The sequence below is a fragment of the Elephas maximus genome, chromosome 20, assembly GCF_024166365.1.
Source record: "Elephas maximus indicus isolate mEleMax1 chromosome 20, mEleMax1 primary haplotype, whole genome shotgun sequence".
Lineage (NCBI taxonomy): Eukaryota > Metazoa > Chordata > Mammalia > Proboscidea > Elephantidae > Elephas > Elephas maximus.
Genome location: NC_064838.1, coordinates 58889015 through 58907238, shown reverse-complemented (window position 1 = coordinate 58907238; position 18224 = coordinate 58889015). Strand labels below are relative to the sequence as shown.

At 43.1% G+C, this 18224-nt stretch overlaps 1 protein-coding gene across 4 annotated transcripts in view; it reads right to left on the bottom strand.

Annotated features, from left to right (window-relative positions):
• CACNA2D3 (calcium voltage-gated channel auxiliary subunit alpha2delta 3) overlaps positions 1 to 18224 on the bottom strand; it is a 1053043-nt gene that overhangs the window by 558508 nt on the left and 476311 nt on the right. For all 4 annotated transcript variants that reach the window (XM_049863210.1, XM_049863213.1, XM_049863211.1 and 1 more), the window contains exons 7-8: positions 8046 to 8106; positions 7799 to 7949 (exon numbers count right to left, since the gene is read on the bottom strand). In XM_049863210.1, coding sequence (XP_049719167.1) covers positions 7799 to 7949; positions 8046 to 8106 — 212 coding nt within the window. The remainder of the gene's footprint in view (positions 1 to 7798; positions 7950 to 8045; positions 8107 to 18224) is intronic.

Here is an 18224-nt window from a genome sequence, read left to right as displayed (position 1 = left end):
CAGCAGCTCCTCCCAAGAAGGATTCCAAGGATGCCCTACACTTGGAGCTGGCTCCTGACAGCTCTGCACTGGAAACCTCTCAGCTTCCGTGTTCTCGCCTTGGTTCTTCTTCCTTCTCTCCCTCCGTTTCCCAACTAAACGCAACTTCATCTCTATTCTGCCTAATGCATAGGTATTTCCATTTTGTGAAGCAATGATGTGGGATGGCTGTATCATTTACCTCCAGTACTAAGACACAAAGGCCTTGTAAACTGTTCTTCTTCATCCCTATTTACCTAATGGGATACCAGTCATCTAGGAAAGAAGAGGGTGCACCAAACATGTACCACTGATCAGGTGCAATCTTCTGTCATTTGCTTTTGCTCCCTCCCACTACCAGGACTGAATCCTAAAAAGGATTCAAGCACCCAATCCTGAAGTGGTCAGACCTTCCTGCAAACTTCTGGCAAATAGGAAGAGTCTCTTAGCAGGAGAGGAGAAGAGTGAGCCCAGGCAGCCCTGGAGAAGGCCCAGCTCACCAACCACATGGTGAGGAGATGGACAAAGAACTTTCATCCCTTTAAGACCTTGGAAACTCCCCCATAATACACAGCAACTCAGGCTCCAAATTTTCTTTTCTCCCTCCCTTTCCTGGCTGGATTTCCTCTTCTGGTTTCACCCAGGTGTAGTGGCAGCAGAGCTAAGACACCTGAGGCATACGGGCCTGGGTTCAAATCCTGGCTCTGTCATGCACTAACTGGGTGACCTTGGCCAAAGCATACCAGCTCGTTGAGCCTGTTTTCTTGTTGGACAAATAGGGACTATAACTGCACCTCCTCGTGAACTCACTCTGAGGATGAAATGAGAGGATTCAACAAAGAGTCAACACAGAACCCGACACGTGAGGAAGAGGAAGAAGAAGACATCTCTGTGCACACACACAAGTGCAGAAAAGGAAAAGACAGTGTGCGTGTGAGTATGCTGTGTGCTGAAGAGACAAAGACCAGCAGATGATGGCCCCTACCCCGAGCTCGGACAGGCAGTCCCCAACTTATGATGTATGTGAGTTATGACAAACAACACCTATGTCCATCTGTTTTGTTTGTTTTTTGTCCATCTTATTGTTAGTAATATGTACTGCATACAGTGTTGCAGCATGTAATCTGCTGATGTTATTCTCAGATATTGACTCACAAATGTTCACAGACAAAATTTATAAAGATATTGGTAATAAAAGGCAGTAATAGTAAAAACTTAAAAAAAAAGGTATCTGACTTAAGTCAGAACCAACTTACAACAGTTGTTGGAACAGTCAGGGACTAAGTAGGAAAGGAGGGACAACAAAGTGAGGCACTCTTGGGAACAGAGGTCATATGTCCTTGACCTCGGGACAATATGGATTCTGCATCTGTTTGAGACAAGGCACTGCACACCATTAGGCACAAACTCTGTCTCAATGCCCAAGACAAAAACCCATGGTGCGTGACAGCACACTGTCCCACTCCCTGCCGCACTTTGAACCTTCCTAGTATTCAAAGTGTGGCAGAACCTGGTTCGCTGGCAGACCAGGAGCCAAGACACTACAGCCAGCTTAGTGCTGAATGCTCTCCTGGGAAAGCATCTTCCACGGAATCTGTGGATCATTTGCTAACTGAGTATTAACTATGCACCTGCTGCTTATCAGGGACATAAAATGCTGACCAAATTTGTAATCACTGTCTCTGTGGCATGATCATGAACTGCTTTTTCTTGCTTTTATTAATAAAAGAATATGCTCATTATGCCTTAATATCTGTTTATCGCTTTCATGCTAAAGAGTACTTCTCTGTGATGCTGCAACGGTCCAAATAAACATAAAAACAGACTTGAGATAAACCCACAGTCTTCCTCAGGCATTAGACTACATCCCACTACAACTCTTCTCCAGAGAGCGGTTCTTCCCTCCCCCCTGACTGCCAACCACCAAACTCTCCCCTCTCTGACAGCAAGGGCACGTCACCATCTACCTTTTCCTTCCAAGCTCTGTAAGCATTCCGTACATGCCCCCTTTTAAAGACACAGCAAAGTCCTCAAGGGGGGTTTAAATGATGATTTAGAACAGGAAAGTCAAGTTTTAACTTTCATTAAATAAATGACTAGAACATTTTGAAGAAGCTTTGGAAAACAAGGAGCTAAGAGGCTGGGCTCATCCACCCAAGACACACACAAACTTCAGCACTAGCGGAGACGCGAGTGTCACACATTGGTTAGTAAATCACAGCCCAGAGGCACGAGAGTGGAGGACAATGGACTCTGGGTTCTGAATGATGTTGAAAACTCTGAACCCTTTTCAATGTTGGAAGCTCAACTTAACTGATGAAAGCAATGCAGCTTTCAGGCCTAACGGAAGAAAATCATCAGTTGCCTGAAAAAGAGAATGAAGGAAGACCTAACTAAGAAGGAAGAGACTTAAGGGAATGTCCCAACATGTCACCCTTCAGCTGAGACCCTTCCATGGCCTCCAGTGCTTCCAGAAAGAGTCCAAATTCCTCCGTGTAGCTGACCAAGTTTGCCTGATCTGACCTGACTCTCTCAACCCAGTCCCAATCTTTTCACCATCATCCATCCCCCAGTCCCCACCCCATTGCATATGCCTGCCCAAGGCCTACTCATCTTACAGTGTCCACTTAGCCATCACTTCATCCAAGAAGCTTCTACAAATGAGGGCTCCCCACCTGGTCACCTACCCTTGCTTTGTGCTCCTCCTGTCCTGCTCACCATCTCCTCTCAGACTGTGCTGACCATACTGTATGACGAACACCCTCTTCTGGACTGCCCCCAATCCTAACACTCAGAGACTCACAACCCCAAGGGCTAGGAGGACAATCTGTCTTCCTTTTTTACAAAGGTAGCCCCAGTCCTTAACACTTAGCACTCAATAGTATTTGTTGAATGAATACATAATAGGAACAGTGAAATGAAAAGGCGAAATTGTATAGAACATTACTGACGGAAAAGACTATCATACTATGAACAAAGCCAAAAAAGAAAAAAAAAAAAAGTTGATGATAGTTATGACAGGGATTTAAAAAAAAAAAAAAAAAAAGGTGCAAATCCCTACCCCTTCAAAAAACAGACAAATAACAAGGAAGTTAAGGAGTGTCTTAGTCATCTAGTCATCTAGTACTGCTATAACAGAAATATCACAAGTGGATGGCTTAAACAAATTTATTTCTTCACCATAAAGTAGGCTAAAAGTCCAAATTCAGGGCGTCGGCTCCAGGGGAAGGCTTTCTCTCTTTGTTGGCCTTCTCTTCAATCTTCCCCCAGAATACAAGCTTCTCCAACAAGCTTCCTGCAGGGACACCAGGTCCAGAGGATGCAATCTGCTCCAGGCACTGCTTTCTTGGTGGTACAAGGTCCCCAAGTTTCAGTTTCCTTCCCTTTCCTTTTCTCTCTTGTAAGGTAAAAGGTTGTGCAGGCCACACCCTAGGGAAACTCCCTTTACCTTGGATCAGGGATGTGACCTTAGTAAGAGTGTTACAATCCCACCCTAATCCTCTTTAACATAAAATTACAATCACAAAACGGAGAACCACCACAGAATACTGGGAATCACAGCCCAGGCAAATTGATACACACATTTTGGGGGGGACATAATTCAATCCATGACAGGGGATATGTTTTAGAGAATCCAAAGTTCCACAAAAACCCAGAGAATTGAAAGCCTGGCTTACTCACACAGTGCAAGAAACGGATGCAGAGTTGCTGGAACTCCATGACCTATCTGCACGGTTTTATTGGTGCACTTTTGATTAAATGGCCTTTAAAGGAAAATGTGTACGGATCATGTAATGAAGCAGATGAACCCACAATATTTTCACCAACAGAAGGCATCCCAGGGATCTTTTGCATTACAAAGCTTCTTATGTAATTTGAAACACGACTGGACGTAATTAGTAGTACAGAACAAATGAGCACTGAAAGAAAATACCGTTCTTATACTTTTAATACGGAATTGATTACTTTAAAAAGCAAATCCACAGCCGGCAAAGCAATTGGAGAAAAGGTTCTAAAGAAAATTCTGCAAATTAAAACCAGGGCACCAGAAAGTTCTGGGCTGAACTAATAAATGACGTTCTTCTCTATCCAAGTCTGCACCAATAGGGGCTGCTGGAGGAGGCATTTAAATTGATTTAACAATATCAGCCCAGTTAATACCGTGTTCATTTAACGCTTGGCTCAGGCTTCTGTAAAATCATTTTTCAAATTTCAGCGTCGAACAGAATTAGCACCCTCATTTTTACGATAATATTGTTAATTTAATGCATGGCTTAGAGTTAGACTTCAAAGTAAATCAGAAAAATATGCCTGTGCTCTTGTCAGAGACATCTCTCTTCACGCTCCAGTGCTTTGACCTTAAATTTTAACTTCAGCTGCACAAAATCACTCTCATATTTCAACTATTCTTTGTATAATTCAATCATTTAGTTCATCCATTTTAGATAGATTTTGCAATACCCTGCTCACGAAAGCTAAAATAATTTTTAACATTATCTTTTTACTTTTATTCTTTGGGAAGACCTGGTTTTCAAGTATAATGTGTAAGATACACTTAGCAACGAACTAAATAAAACATACAAAACTGACTCAGACATCTAACGAAAGCCTTTCCTGCTATTGAAATCTCCCTCCCCTCACCCCATTATGGCGCTGAAAATCAAACGGAAATGATAAATCGGATTTGTGCAAACAAAAACATACAGTGCATGAGGGCTCTAGTATTAAAAATATAGATTGCACTCCTTACTTTCTCTCTCCAACACTGAAACGTCTCCTCAAACAAGTCAGCAAGCCAAGGCTGACAAGATAATGAAGGGTGAAATGATAATGTCCTCTCTGTAAATGGAAGCCAGACAACAAGGACAGTACGCTCAAACAGACTTGCAGGGCATTCTGGATGGAGTTTTCAATATTCCATCCTCCTGCACTTATAAGAGTCTGTACTGAGATTCCCCTCTAGATAAGAGGTAAGAGGCTATTTTAAACAGGCTGAGGGGAAACCCACACCATATTATTATGCCAGGGAGGAAAGAGGAGGAAGTGATAGAGAGGGGAAAAGAAAAAAAAAAAAGGTGAAACATGCTTAGGGTTGGGAGAGACAGTTCAAGGGAACACAGATGAAGATCTATCAATCAGCCATCTACTGTATTAAAAAAAAAAAAACCCAAACCCAGTGCCGTTGAGTCGATTCCAACTCATAGCGACCCTATAGGACAGAGTAGAACTGCCCCACAGAGTTTCCGAGGAGCACCTGGCAGATTCGAACCGCCGACCCTTGGGTTAGCAGCCATAGCACTTGACCACCACGCCACCAGGATTTCCATCTACAGGGCCCATAAACTGTTGGTGGATTCCTTGGCGCATAAACATGCTCAGCTACTAACCAAAAGGTGGAGGTTTGAGTCTACCCAGAGACACCTCAGAGGGAAGAGCTGGCAATCTGCTTCCAAACAATCAGTTATTGAAAACCCTGTGGAAAAGCAGAGTTCTACTCTGCCAGTCGGAGTCAACTCGAGGGAAACCGGGGTGAACTGTTGGTCAGTGGGGAAATGTTACTCCTCTCTGCTGGACGTTCTGCTAGCACAGCATAGCCCTAGTGCAGCAGTTCCCCTTCTGGTCCGCATTCAACAGAGGCACACTCAACCATGCAGAACAAACACACACAAGTCCATTCACTGTACCAGTCCTGAGCAGAAGAAGATTGGCAACAGAATACTGCCAGCCAAGGGGGAGCGGGTCACATACCTTATGTCAGCTCTACATGATGTAGGGAATTACTGCTAAAATGTACCGCAACTTGATTACAACAAGGGTATAGAGGCAAGTTCAATATCCTATAGAATGTGATCCTATTTCTGTGAAAAAAAAAACCATGTGTTCACATACACAGAAAAGTTCAGAAGGCTATGTGCCAAACAGAACGGGAAAGGACCATCTCTGAATTGTTTAAATTCTTTACATATATTGCCTTTATGATAAAGCAATCAATAAATAATAGTTAAAAATAAAAAAAAATTACTGTTTATTAATGGCCCTTTTATGACCTAGGTCCTTCAATATAAATTCACTAACATTTCTGATCCATTCCCACACCACTGAGGGAACAGAGTTTATGATTTTACTATGAAGGCTTTAAGTATGAAGGTTCAGAAGTCTTTCCGGTTGTTGAAATAATTGTGTTGAAAACCCACAAACGGATGGTAAGGATCCATGGGACCTCTAACAGGTCTCTCTACATAAGGGGACAATTTTTGGTTAAAAAAAAAAGACATTTTTTCTTAATTATTCTGTAATAACTGGCATATCTATTTGTAATTATCTTAATCACCCTCTCTTCATTATTGAGTTGACACTGTTTGTATGTCTTAATGAACTTACACAGATTATTTGAATTGATTGGTTTTGTTAACAGAATAAATCCTACTGATGAAGGACCCACAATGTAATTGGTTAGCTCTTCTTCTTATGCAAATTTCTGATACTTCTGTAATGAATAATTAAAGATTAATAAGAAAGATAGTCTCAAATTAGCTGCTTATCTTCAAACGCTTTAGGATGTGGGGGATCAAGCTATATTTGCATCTTCGCAATGAGGCTGGAAACTAGAGTAACTTTTCTTTATTTGAAAATGTCAAAGTTCTAACTCTCTGAAAGACTCCTTCCAAAGAACTGTCCCCCAGGGCCAGATAATTTCACAGTAAAATGGGAGAAGGGATTAACTACATTCTCTTCACTTCTGCTTGGGAAGCAGGACAAGGTAAAGCTGCACAGCCCCTAGGTGAGTCCTGACTGTGCCACTTACGGGCTCTATGACCTTGAATTTGCCAAAGTGACAAGTGGCACAGAGCTGAGATGAAGATTCAATGAGATAATCCACACAGGGCACTTAGCTTGCACACAGGGGGCGCTCTTATTATTCATTCAAGAAATATTTAAATTCCTACTATTTGCCAAGGTACAAGGTCCTCCAGTGGTACAAACGGTTTGCACCCAACTACTTAACCCAAAGATTGGTGGTTCAAACCCATGTAGCAGTGCCACAGAAGAAAAGCCTGGCAATCTTCTTCACAATCATTGGCATGTTTGAGTGGACTGGAATATTCTGTTCCAATCCATACCATTTTCACTGGCTAATTTTCAGAAGGAGGTCGCCAGATCTTTCTTCCTAGTCTTTGTCTGGAAGCTTCACTGAAATCTGTCCACCACGGGTGACCGTACTGGTATTTGAAATCCTGGTGGCACAGCTCCCAGCATCACAGCAACATGCAAGCCACCGCAGTACAACAAAGTGACAGACAAGTGACACATAGCAGGCACTTAATGAAGGCTACTTTGGTTTCAGAAGCTAAGATAAAGTGTTCTAGGAACCTTACACTGCTTTTCACCTTTTAGTCATTTTATAATCATGCTTAGTACTATCATTATCATCAGACTAGTTTAGCGTAAAGTTAATTTCCACGTGAGAAATTCTAGCAATTTAAAGAAAATCTGGCTTGGTTTTTCCCCAACATTCTGCAAAGGTCAGCTGCTGAGGAGTATCAAATATGGCATATCTCTTCCAGACGACAGTGCCTGTGTGCTAATTTAGGAGAAAAAACATGCTTAACTGCGTTCCTGGTCTCTGAAAGCCCTTCCAAGTCCAGGATTCAATGAACTCACATGGGACTAGCCAAACCTCATCACCCAGGGTGCCCAATAGCGACAAGAACGTCAACTGGTTGCTACCAAAATATCAAATGAGCTCACAACGAAAGAAAGCACAAAAAGCGGAACTTACCGCAATTATGTTGAAGAAGTCGTCATCCCCCAGCGTATCCAAGATAGATGACACCGTCTGCTTTGCAATGGTCAGACGGAGTCCTTTCATGCTGCCACTGACATCCACTAAAATGACCACGTCTTTTGGAGAAGTGGCTGCCTGAATGTACCTAGGTCAGGGGAAAGTTAAATAAAAATGAATCCTGAAGCTTTCTTCAAGTTTTCTTCTTAAAAAAAAAATAACTGGGAGGTTGATTGTTGCCTACCATTTTCGGTTCCTGCAGTCAAAGGCAATCACTCCATTCTCATCTGGTTCCCATTTAATCCCTAGAAGAAAAACGGGATTATAAGAAACCCAGAGATGTCAAATGTTTACGCATAGCATTTCAAGGCTGCTTGGTTTTGCCGACTGAATGCACGTGATGAAAAATCGCATACAGAGACCAACCCTGGAGAGCATCACATGCTTCACAACCAACTCTGGGAAGGCGCATTAGCCCTAAAGCACATCCTAAGCTCAACGCTCCAAAGTCCTGCCTGAGAGATGAGAGATCTTTAGTACTGCTGTGTCCACTGAGAGGACGGGACTCCAGCCCCTTTGCTTGGCTAATGATAAGTTACTCAAGCTCATTGCCCACTGTCCAGCAAGCTGTCAGACCTGGTGGCATCATTCACAGGCCTCTAGGCAGAGGCTGGCCCCATCCCGGGAGTCAGGTGACGTAATGCCTATCAGAAGCAGAAGGCGTATAGTACAATGACTCCGTCTCAGGATATACACAGGTCTCTTTCTCTTCCCATTCCTATTTTTAAAATCAAGAATTTGGGTTTTCATAGAAAGAAACAATCTTTGATGTTTACTAGGGCGGGAAGGGATGGAGAAGGAAAAACACTAACTAGACAACAGATAAGTGGTAACTTTGGTGAAGGGTAAAACAGTACACAATGCTGGAGAATTCAGAACAGCTTGACCACGGCAAGGTGACAGACACATCCAAACTCCCTGAGGGACCGAATTACTGGGCTGAGCACTGGAGACCATGATCTCAGGGGACCTCCAGCTCAACTGGCATAAGATACTTTATAAAGAAAATCTTCCACATCCTACTTTGGTCAGTAGCAACAGGGGTCTTAATAGCTTGTGTGTGGCCATCTAAAATACTTCATTGGTCCCACCCACTTGGAGCAAGAGAGAATGAAGAATACCAAAGATACAAGGGAAAGATTAGTCCAAAGGACTAATGGACCACAACTACCACAGCCTCCACCAGACTGAGTCCAGCACAACTAGGTGGTACCCCTGGCTAACACCACCAACTGCTCTGACAGGAATCACAATAGAGGGTCCCAACAGAGCTGGAGAAAAATGTAGAACAAAATTCTAACTCACACACACACACACACACACAAAACCCAGACTCACTGGTCTGACAGAGACTGAAGAAATTTCCAGAGGATGGCCCCTGTCACCCTTTTAACTTACTACTGATGTCACTCCTGAGTTCCCCCTTCAGTCAAACATAAAACAAGACAAGACTAAATGGACATACCGGCTCAGGGGCAGGGACGAGAAGGTGGGAGGGTGGACAAGAAAACTGGTAACAGGGAACCCAAGGGGAGAGTGTTAACACGTCGTGGGGTTGGCAACCAATGTCACAAAATAATGTGTGTTAACTGTTTAATGAGAAACTAATTTCCTCTGTAAACTTTTACCTGAAGTACAATAAAAAAGGGGGGGGGGGCGGTGATTTGGGTTTTGCCTTCCACACTGAAATGAAATAAAATGCTTCTATTTATGCTGAATAATAAAGTTTGGATTTCAGCTCTGGAAGCCTGAGGCATTGTCTTGGTGTATAAAATAGGACTGAACATCCTCACTCTCATGGTTTGCAAACTGGTCAGGGAAAGGTTGCATTTTCTACTTACGAATTAATTTTTTAAGAATGAAATTTCACTTAAAATAAGCCTTTTGCTGCTTAAAAAACAGGGAGAAAACCACCATTTTCAATCATCCATGCTGTTCAGGGATAGAAGATTTGAAATATAGACTTTGGAGCTAAAAACCGAAAAACTATTTTCACAGGAGGTAATCCTGACTCCGAATGTGGCATTGAAGTTCTCCTTTCCAGTTAACAATGGACAGCTTATAACAGCCATGTGCTTAAGATTCACCTGTCCATTGCTGTCAAGTAGATTCCAACTCATAGTGACCCTACAGAACAGAGTAGAACTGCCCCGTCGGGTTTCCAAGGAGCAGCTGGTGGCTTTGAACTGCCGACTTCTTGTTTAGCATCCAAGTTCTTTACCACTATGCTGCCAGGGCTCCATGCTTAAAGATAACATCCCTGAAATCATGACACAGATAACCCTGAGATAGCAGTATGCAACCTAAAGAGATGTTTTGTTCTGTCTTCCTTGCAACATCCTGTCATCTCCTCCCCCTTTCTGCGCCTACATTTCCAACTGAAGATGTGTTTAATTTAAAGAGCTGATTCTAAGAAGTCAGAGAACAGAAGTATTAGAAGTCACTGCCTATTGAAGATCAATACTTAATAGACACAAAACATAATCAACACAATATTATACTCTAAGGAACAAGTACGCAATCTATAAAAACAATGGCATAGTGCTTTGTATAAAGCCAAGTTGAGCTAGAATGGCACAGTCTTGATACCCTGGAAATTACAACACTTATGAGCCTAAGCAATGTTCCAACTTGTAATTTCACAAAACAACTGGTCCGAGTCCAATATAAAGAGAATTTTCTTTTCTTTTTTTTTAAGAATGTGCTTCACCCATGGCAGGGGTCCAATGGATGTTTCTTGAATTGAATTGTTGTACATGTTCTTGGGTCATAACTATACCTACATATACTCTGATTATCCACCACCATTTTCCTAGCCTCTGCCATCCTTTCTCTCCCATCACCAGCCCATCCCTGTGTGCTCCATGGGAAGCAGAGAATGAGTTGATTGAGTCAATCTTTATTAGTCCTGGATTCCATAGTTGCGAATTTGCCTACTGCTGAAATTTATTTGTAACCCCAAAATCAACTGCAGTGGTTTCACAGACCTGTGCAGAATGAGGTCACACAGGGCAGGGCTGGTATTTGCTAATTTTGTGTTAAAGGGGACTTTATAGAACTTTTACTGCAATACAGGTGTCCCCCTCTTTCCTATGAAACCTTTCATAATCCAAAATGGCATAAAGCAAAGAAGCAACTACCAGTAATTTATACAGGAAAAATTTTTGCACGTTCCCAAAAAATAACTTACCAAATAACATATAAAACCTAAAATAACACTAATAGATAGTAAAAACTGAGATGCTGAGTGTAGTTCCCAGGGAAGGAGCTTGGTGACAACACTGTCGCTGCTCAGGTTGCATAAAAAGCTGCCTCTTTAATGGCTCATTGCTTAAACGCTATCTCTGCTTTTTGTCTTTTTTTTTTTTGTAAAAGCAAAAATCCTCCTAAGATTTCTTATGGTTAGCAAATATAGGTACTAACGTAGGTCTTTGGTAAAAGCAAAGTGACGTAAAGTAAGCTTTCAAAAAGCGTGGGATACATGCACGTAGAACAGGGCCTAGGAAGTGGGAATGAATAACGCCTGATCTCCTTTTGGACTGAGAACATTTTCCTGAAGACAGACTTGTAGCTCCTCGCAGGTACTGTTGAAGCTTGGTGCTTTTTGAGAAGTCAAGATGAAATTCATTTTCTGGGAAAACCAGTAAGAAATACAATTCCAGAGTGAAAGTGGACCAAATGGGACAGACCCAGAGCCTTCTGTCTACTAATTATAATTTTCATCAAACTGGCCAAGTACTCCAGGCGGTGACTGGAAAAGAAGGAACTGGTCCCTTTTTGCCGTCAAAATGTCTCACACCTAGCAGGGAGGCAGACACTAGATGAGAAATCGCTAGACCAGAGCCAAGCACCTGATGCTGTTAGTGTCCCCAGTATTAGTAATAACCTCTAACTTGAGGAAGGCATCTTCTTTAAGCAGAGAGCAGAATGAAGGTGTCTTTGTTTCCTCAGGCTACTGTAACAAATTACCACAAGCAGGCTGGCTTAGACCAACAAGAATGTATTCTCTCACAGTCCTGGAGGCTACAAGTCTGAAATCAACATGTTAGCAAGACCATGACTACTCTGAAAGCTCCAGGGAAGAATCCTTCCTTGCCTCTTCCTAATTTCTGGTGGCTCCTAGAAATTCTTGGCATTCATTGGCTTGTAGCAGCATCACTCCATTTCTGCCTCCATTTTCACATGACATTCTTCCCTCAGTGTCTGTGTGTCCTCTCAGAAGGACACCAGTCATGTTGGATTCAGGGCCCACCCAAATCCAGTATGACCTCTTCTTAACTAATTACATCTTCAAAACGCTATTTCCAAATAAGGTTACATTCTAAGGTTTTGGGTGGACATGAATTTTGAAAGACACTATTTAACCTGCTACTTGTTAAACAAAAACAAAGAGGGGCAATAAGGTGGAGAAAAACACCTCAGGCAGAGAACACAACACGTGCAAAGGTCCTGAGGCTGGGAAGAACATGTCAAATGAAAAACCGAAGGAATTCTGGCATGGCCATGCAGAGAGAATTTCCCTGTCAGGGGAAGGAGCCCATGTAGCTGCAGGAACCATAAAACCCAGGTTCTTCCTGATCAGGACATCAGAAACACATCTAATGGGATGAAGACAGGCCTTGAGGCAGTTCCAGAGCATAGCTGCCTTGGATGTAACAATAAACGTCACATCATGACTCAAAGTCAGGGTGGGTGAACCCTGGAGGATCATCTTACCCAAACTGGACATTTGGGCAAAAATCTTCATTTCACAGTGAAGATTCCAAGGCTCTCAGAGTTTAACAGATTTCAGCGAGGTTGCAGAGTGGGTGGGTGTCCAGGCAGAGCTATAGCCTGATCTCCCGACTCCCAATCCATTGCTGTCTTCCTCACACAGGCATTTCCATCAGTGTGTTCCATGGTAAGTTCTACAGGGTGTTAACATGAGTTAAGAGAATAAAAGCGAAGCTGGTTTCTATGCTATGGGCGGAACATCCGAGGGCCTTTAGTCTGCTTAAATGCACCTTGAATCTCTATGACGGGGACAGTAGAGGCAGCCTTTGCCAAACCAATTTGACCATAGAGTCCTTCCTCTCCAGAGAATCTCATAAGAAAGTGTTTTATGAGACAAACTTCAGGAAACCCTGTCCCAGATGGTACTGCCTCCTTTCATATCAACTTTTTACTATATTATTTTTCCTACCCACAGATATTTTTAAAATACTCAAGTAACTTCAAATTCCAGAGAAAGAATAATCTGGTTCACCTCTAATCTTTAAGATTCAGGGATTGTCATTTAACCAAGAAGCACAGCCATGAGCCACATAATTTCTGGAAGTGCTGATATACCCTTTAGAATCCCACCCAGGCTGGACAGGGCATGAAAATCAAGACAAGAGGAACAATGCAGTTGAGCAGCGGATTTAGCCGCCCTTCAGCCTCCTCTCTGAAGCACTCTATGCTTCGTTATCCACAACCACTATCGCTAGCCAGGCTGCGTCAGCTTTCAGAGAACAGGGCCTCTAGAAGTGCCAGCACATACTTGGGTGCAACCGAAATTAATGTCAAAATGTCTACTGCGGATTCAAATGTCCAAATTGGATTTGAATTTAAAATACTATGCAATATCCTCCATCTTATCATTTCTCTCCCATAAGTACTGCTGATAACACTGGAGGGAAATTAATTTCACCTAAAACAACACATGACTTCATGTCCTCCTTTAGCGCATGAAAATGAATAGCAGGCCAACAGAGCAGAGTCTAATACAACACCGCCTGAAGGTGGTGCCACACAATACAATTCCACGTGGCAAAAAGGTTTGAGACTGTCCGACAGAACTCTGACAGACTATAACAAAGAGCACAATAAAAATTCAAATATCGTTTTGCCCTCTGGATTTATTTCTCCCTGGCCCCAATCTCCTCATCTCTCTCCACTTCAACAAAGGGTGACCTAGTCCATTGCTTCTCTTCTCTCTTCAGTGCAAAGTCATTTCCGCAAAACTCACCTGGCACTGCCAATGACATTCAAATTCAAAACAAACCATTTCTACAACCCTCGCCTGAACATATACTATCTCATTGCAATATGGGCTTTCTATTTCCTTCCCTATTTCCGAGCAAAAAGTCCAGAAAGATGCAGAAAGGAAGGAAGGAAAGTCAAGAGGTAGTAGATGTTGGCTTATTTCTAGCTGGATGGGTTTTGTCCAATTCCCTCCTCAAAAAATATGTTGTACTTGGGCCCAGAATCTAAAGTTTAAATACATATCTTCCAGTGTAGCTGCAGGTCTGAAACACCTGGTCTAAAATGAAATGTCAGCTTCTCACAGGAGTTGTAGTCAAATTTGGCTTGAAAGTGTCTTATGGGAAGCTGGCTGTGGAGTCCTGCATAAAAAGTTCCTTCATTCAATCAAATGCCATATCCTTTCACAAAATCTTGACATACCGTGTACCGTGATAAATAAGTAACAAGAGAGTTTCTGTGGAAATTATGAATCATGGTTTTCCATAATCATTTTTATTGGGGTAGACCTATTGAACTGGCTAAGAAAGAGAACCCCAATATCAATCACACCTTAGCTATCATTAAACCTGAGCCTGGAGAGAGAAGCGGGCAAGAGAATGAGCACAGACTAATGCTGCATACAGAACCCATAGTTGGTAGATTACTGGCAGGAGGAATTTATGAGTCTAAACTTACAGACAGCTCTTTACTTAGCTGTCTGTCTCCATCCTTGTGGCCATAGCTGTGAAACAGCTTTCACCTTCCTATGACCCACAAATCATGGCAGAAGAATAAGAAAAGCAATTCCCAATGTGGTCATCACACCTTCTACTGGAAAAAGTTCCTAGGGCTGTGGCTCTGGAATGGTGAGAGTCTGATATTGAAGGAGAGGCCAAGGCTCATCATCTTGCATAACCTAAGTGGTGTCTTGTTGTCTTAGGCTGGGTTCTCTAGAGAAGCAAAATCAGTAATGTGTGTAAATATACAGAGAGATTTATATTAAGGAAACAGCTCACGCGACTGTAGGGGCTGGAATATCCCAAGTCTTTGGATCAGGATAGAGTCCTTTCCCAATTCATGGAGCCACAGAAGCTGGTGAACCCAAAATGAGCAGGTTGGAGGGCAGGGATCCTGCTCATAGGTTGTGATGGTGGAAGAAGCTCCAGGATCAGTAGGCAAGACTGCAAGGTTTCTCCTGAGTCACTTAGCTGCACGGGCTGGAAAATCCAAGATAGGCAGGTCAGGGAGCAGGACTCTTGCTCGCAGGTCCTTGAAGATCAGCGAATCCCAAGATGGACAGGTAAGCTGCTAGCTCAAGTCCCAAGAACCAGAGGTCAGACAAGAGACAGCCACTGGATCCAGAACCAACCAACCACCTTTGCAAGGCGAGCAGGAAGGAAGTAGGCAGCAGAAGGAGAAGAGACGAAAGCTGAGGGGGCAGCGAGCCACCACAGGCCCCACCCCCACTGGTACCACTCAGCAGATTTCATCATGGGGGTGATCACATATCAAATTTCAACAGGGAAGTGATCACAACATTATACAACTGCCAAAACACTGAGAATCATGGCGCAGTCAAGTTGACACACAATCTCAACCATCACACTTGTGTTTGATTAGATATTGATCTGTCTATAAAGTATATAGACTTGGTTTTCTATGTTGTTAAGGACAGGTAAATACAGAGAACAATCAACTGGCCACTTCATTTTGGAAAAAGCTGAGAACAGGCCAGAACGGGGGGATGGACCAGTCACAGTGGCCCCACAGAGCAGCCTGGTAGAAATAGGCTCCCACAGACGGTGGTAAAATGGTGAAGTGGACAAGACTCCCAGGAAAACGGATGACCCTCTGCCTTGTCGGAGGCGATGAGCCTAGGGGACCTACTAGCTAGAGTGAGATGGCCATGAAAAATCATGAGATAAATGGCCAACAGAAGAGGGACATCCAGTGACCAGGACTTGGTAGACACTGGAATTGAAAGGACAGATGCCTTGGAGGACTTGGAGGTGGAGGGGGGCAATGGGGAAAAGAAGGTGACTTTAGCTCTGTCCTGTATTTAGGTAAGTTCCCTTGTGGGTACTGAATCTCCTGTAGACTGCAGCCAGTGAGCAGCCCCCTAGACAGGCAATGTGTCTATGTAAGGAAGAAGGATTGCTACTATAGGTGTGATGGAAGACAATAGATCTCGTGGAATTTGATTCACTGAGTAATTCATTCATTAAAAAAACTATGTATTAAGAACCTACAAGGTGCTATTCTTGCTGGTTGACAGAGGGATGGACAAAATAAATTTCTCTGTCCTCTTTAGGGCCAATATTCTAGTACAGGAGACAGGGATTGAAGGTCTGAACTCAGAACTGCAGGCTAGAGTTCATGTTTTGGAGAGAAAGAACCACTGTGAGAGCAAAGCAGAAAGAGGTGGTTGAAAAGTAAACACTATTACCAATTCACTCCTCCCCATCAAAACGCCTGCCTGTGTGACTCAGGTGAGCTAGTTGACCTCGCAGCCTGTTTCCTCATTTGTAAAATGAGGTTAAGAGTAGATCTGTATCATGGGTTTGCATCAAGCACGCAGCACAGTACTCAATAAATGGGGCTGCAATCACTACCATCAGTACTAATGTCAGTAATATTAGCAGCACTCTCAAAGGCTCCCAAGGGTGAAACTAAAGACAAGAGAGTTTCAGTCCATCACAACTCAAAGTCCCTTTATTAGCACTGCTTTTTGGAGGAGGGGTTCCAGAAAGCACCTAACTGAAGTTCTCTATTCAATGGGACCCTTTCCTGACGTAGGCACTAAAAGGTAAAACCAGTACCTTAGAAACTGAGTATCTGATTATAAGATCCTTTTCCTGTAGAGTTAGGCTGTCCAACATGGTAGCCACTAGCCACATATGACTAATTCTAAAATTAAATTAATTAAGGTTAAATGAAATTCAAATTTTAGTTCTTCAGTCACACTAGGTGCATTTTAAGGGCTCAACAGCCACGTGAGGCTGGCGGCTACCATATTGGGCAGTGCAAACATAGAACATCTCCATTGCTGCAGAAAGTTCTTTTTTTACAACACTGCAGAAGACTAGCCACGTGCTCACAGGACCTAAGTTTGGACTACTGAAGGTCTACATGAATCCATGTGGGAATGGATGACTTCATCACAGGTACGGTACTAGGATAAGACTTGCTAAAATTCTCTTTCCAGGAAACATTTCCTCCTACCCCAGAAGATGGAGCTTGTGCCGTTTCTCAGAAATCCTCCACCACCTTCTATTTCCCCCATCATAGCGTGGAACACACAATACCATGATGACCTACTCACCTGCATCTCTCCCCATCGTGGTAACTAACTCCTCAACGTCTTTTCCTTTGGGGATCCACCCCAGGCAATGCCACAGAAATCCTGACCAGTGCCTATGGTTTCACATAACTGGTCCTACTCACTGCCCAGTCTCCTTGGCTTCACTGGGGTTTATGTGACCCACACCAGGCCAATCCTGGGCTTTTGCCTAAGCTATCAGGGCAGATGCTCTCTCTTCCCCTGGGACCATAGTTGAGAGGTCCTGTAAGCCTGAAGCCATGTTCTCCATCATGTGGAAATCATCTGCAGTGAAACGAGGTCAGAATAGAGCAAGGTAGAGTTGAGACATAGAAGACACAAAATCCAAATGACACTGTTGAGTACTGGAGTCCAGCTGTGCCCCCAAACAGTGTACTCCCCAGACTTCAAGTCACATGAGCCAGTAAATGAGTACCGTGCTGCAGTTAGTTGGAACTGGGTTTCTACCACTTGCAATCAAAATCCCTGATGAATACACTTCCCTACAAGAGGGGGCTCCATGAGGGCAGAGACCTTTCTTGCCTAATTCACCATTTTAATCTTAAATCTTTGCACAGGACTGCCTGGTACAAAGCAGGAAGTCAGTACACACATAGGAATGAACAAAGATTCCTTCTGCTTAAGGACACACACACTTATCACAGATTCATACTACTATAAAAAAAAAACCACTCTAATAATGGAAAGAACTTCCTTGGAAAGAAAAAGATCTCAGCAAAAATGTCCAGGATACAAAAGGTATGCTCTCCACTTAGGACAGAGCACTGACTGACTGTGTGTGTGGCACTGATCAGCCTTCGGAGGACTGTGACCCAGGGACTTACTCACATATAAAAGACAGAGAACTTTCACAGAGTCAACATTTGATCCAAAACACCATAAAAGAAATGTAAGCATTTCCGAGTCAAGTGTTTCTAACTGACAAAAACCTCGTAGGGAAGTTAGCCTCCCCCATCACACAAGTCCTTTAAGAAGACTCCCTTTATTTTCAAATTTCTTCAGGACTAAACTGTGAGGGCCTGCTCTTGGTGGAGACAA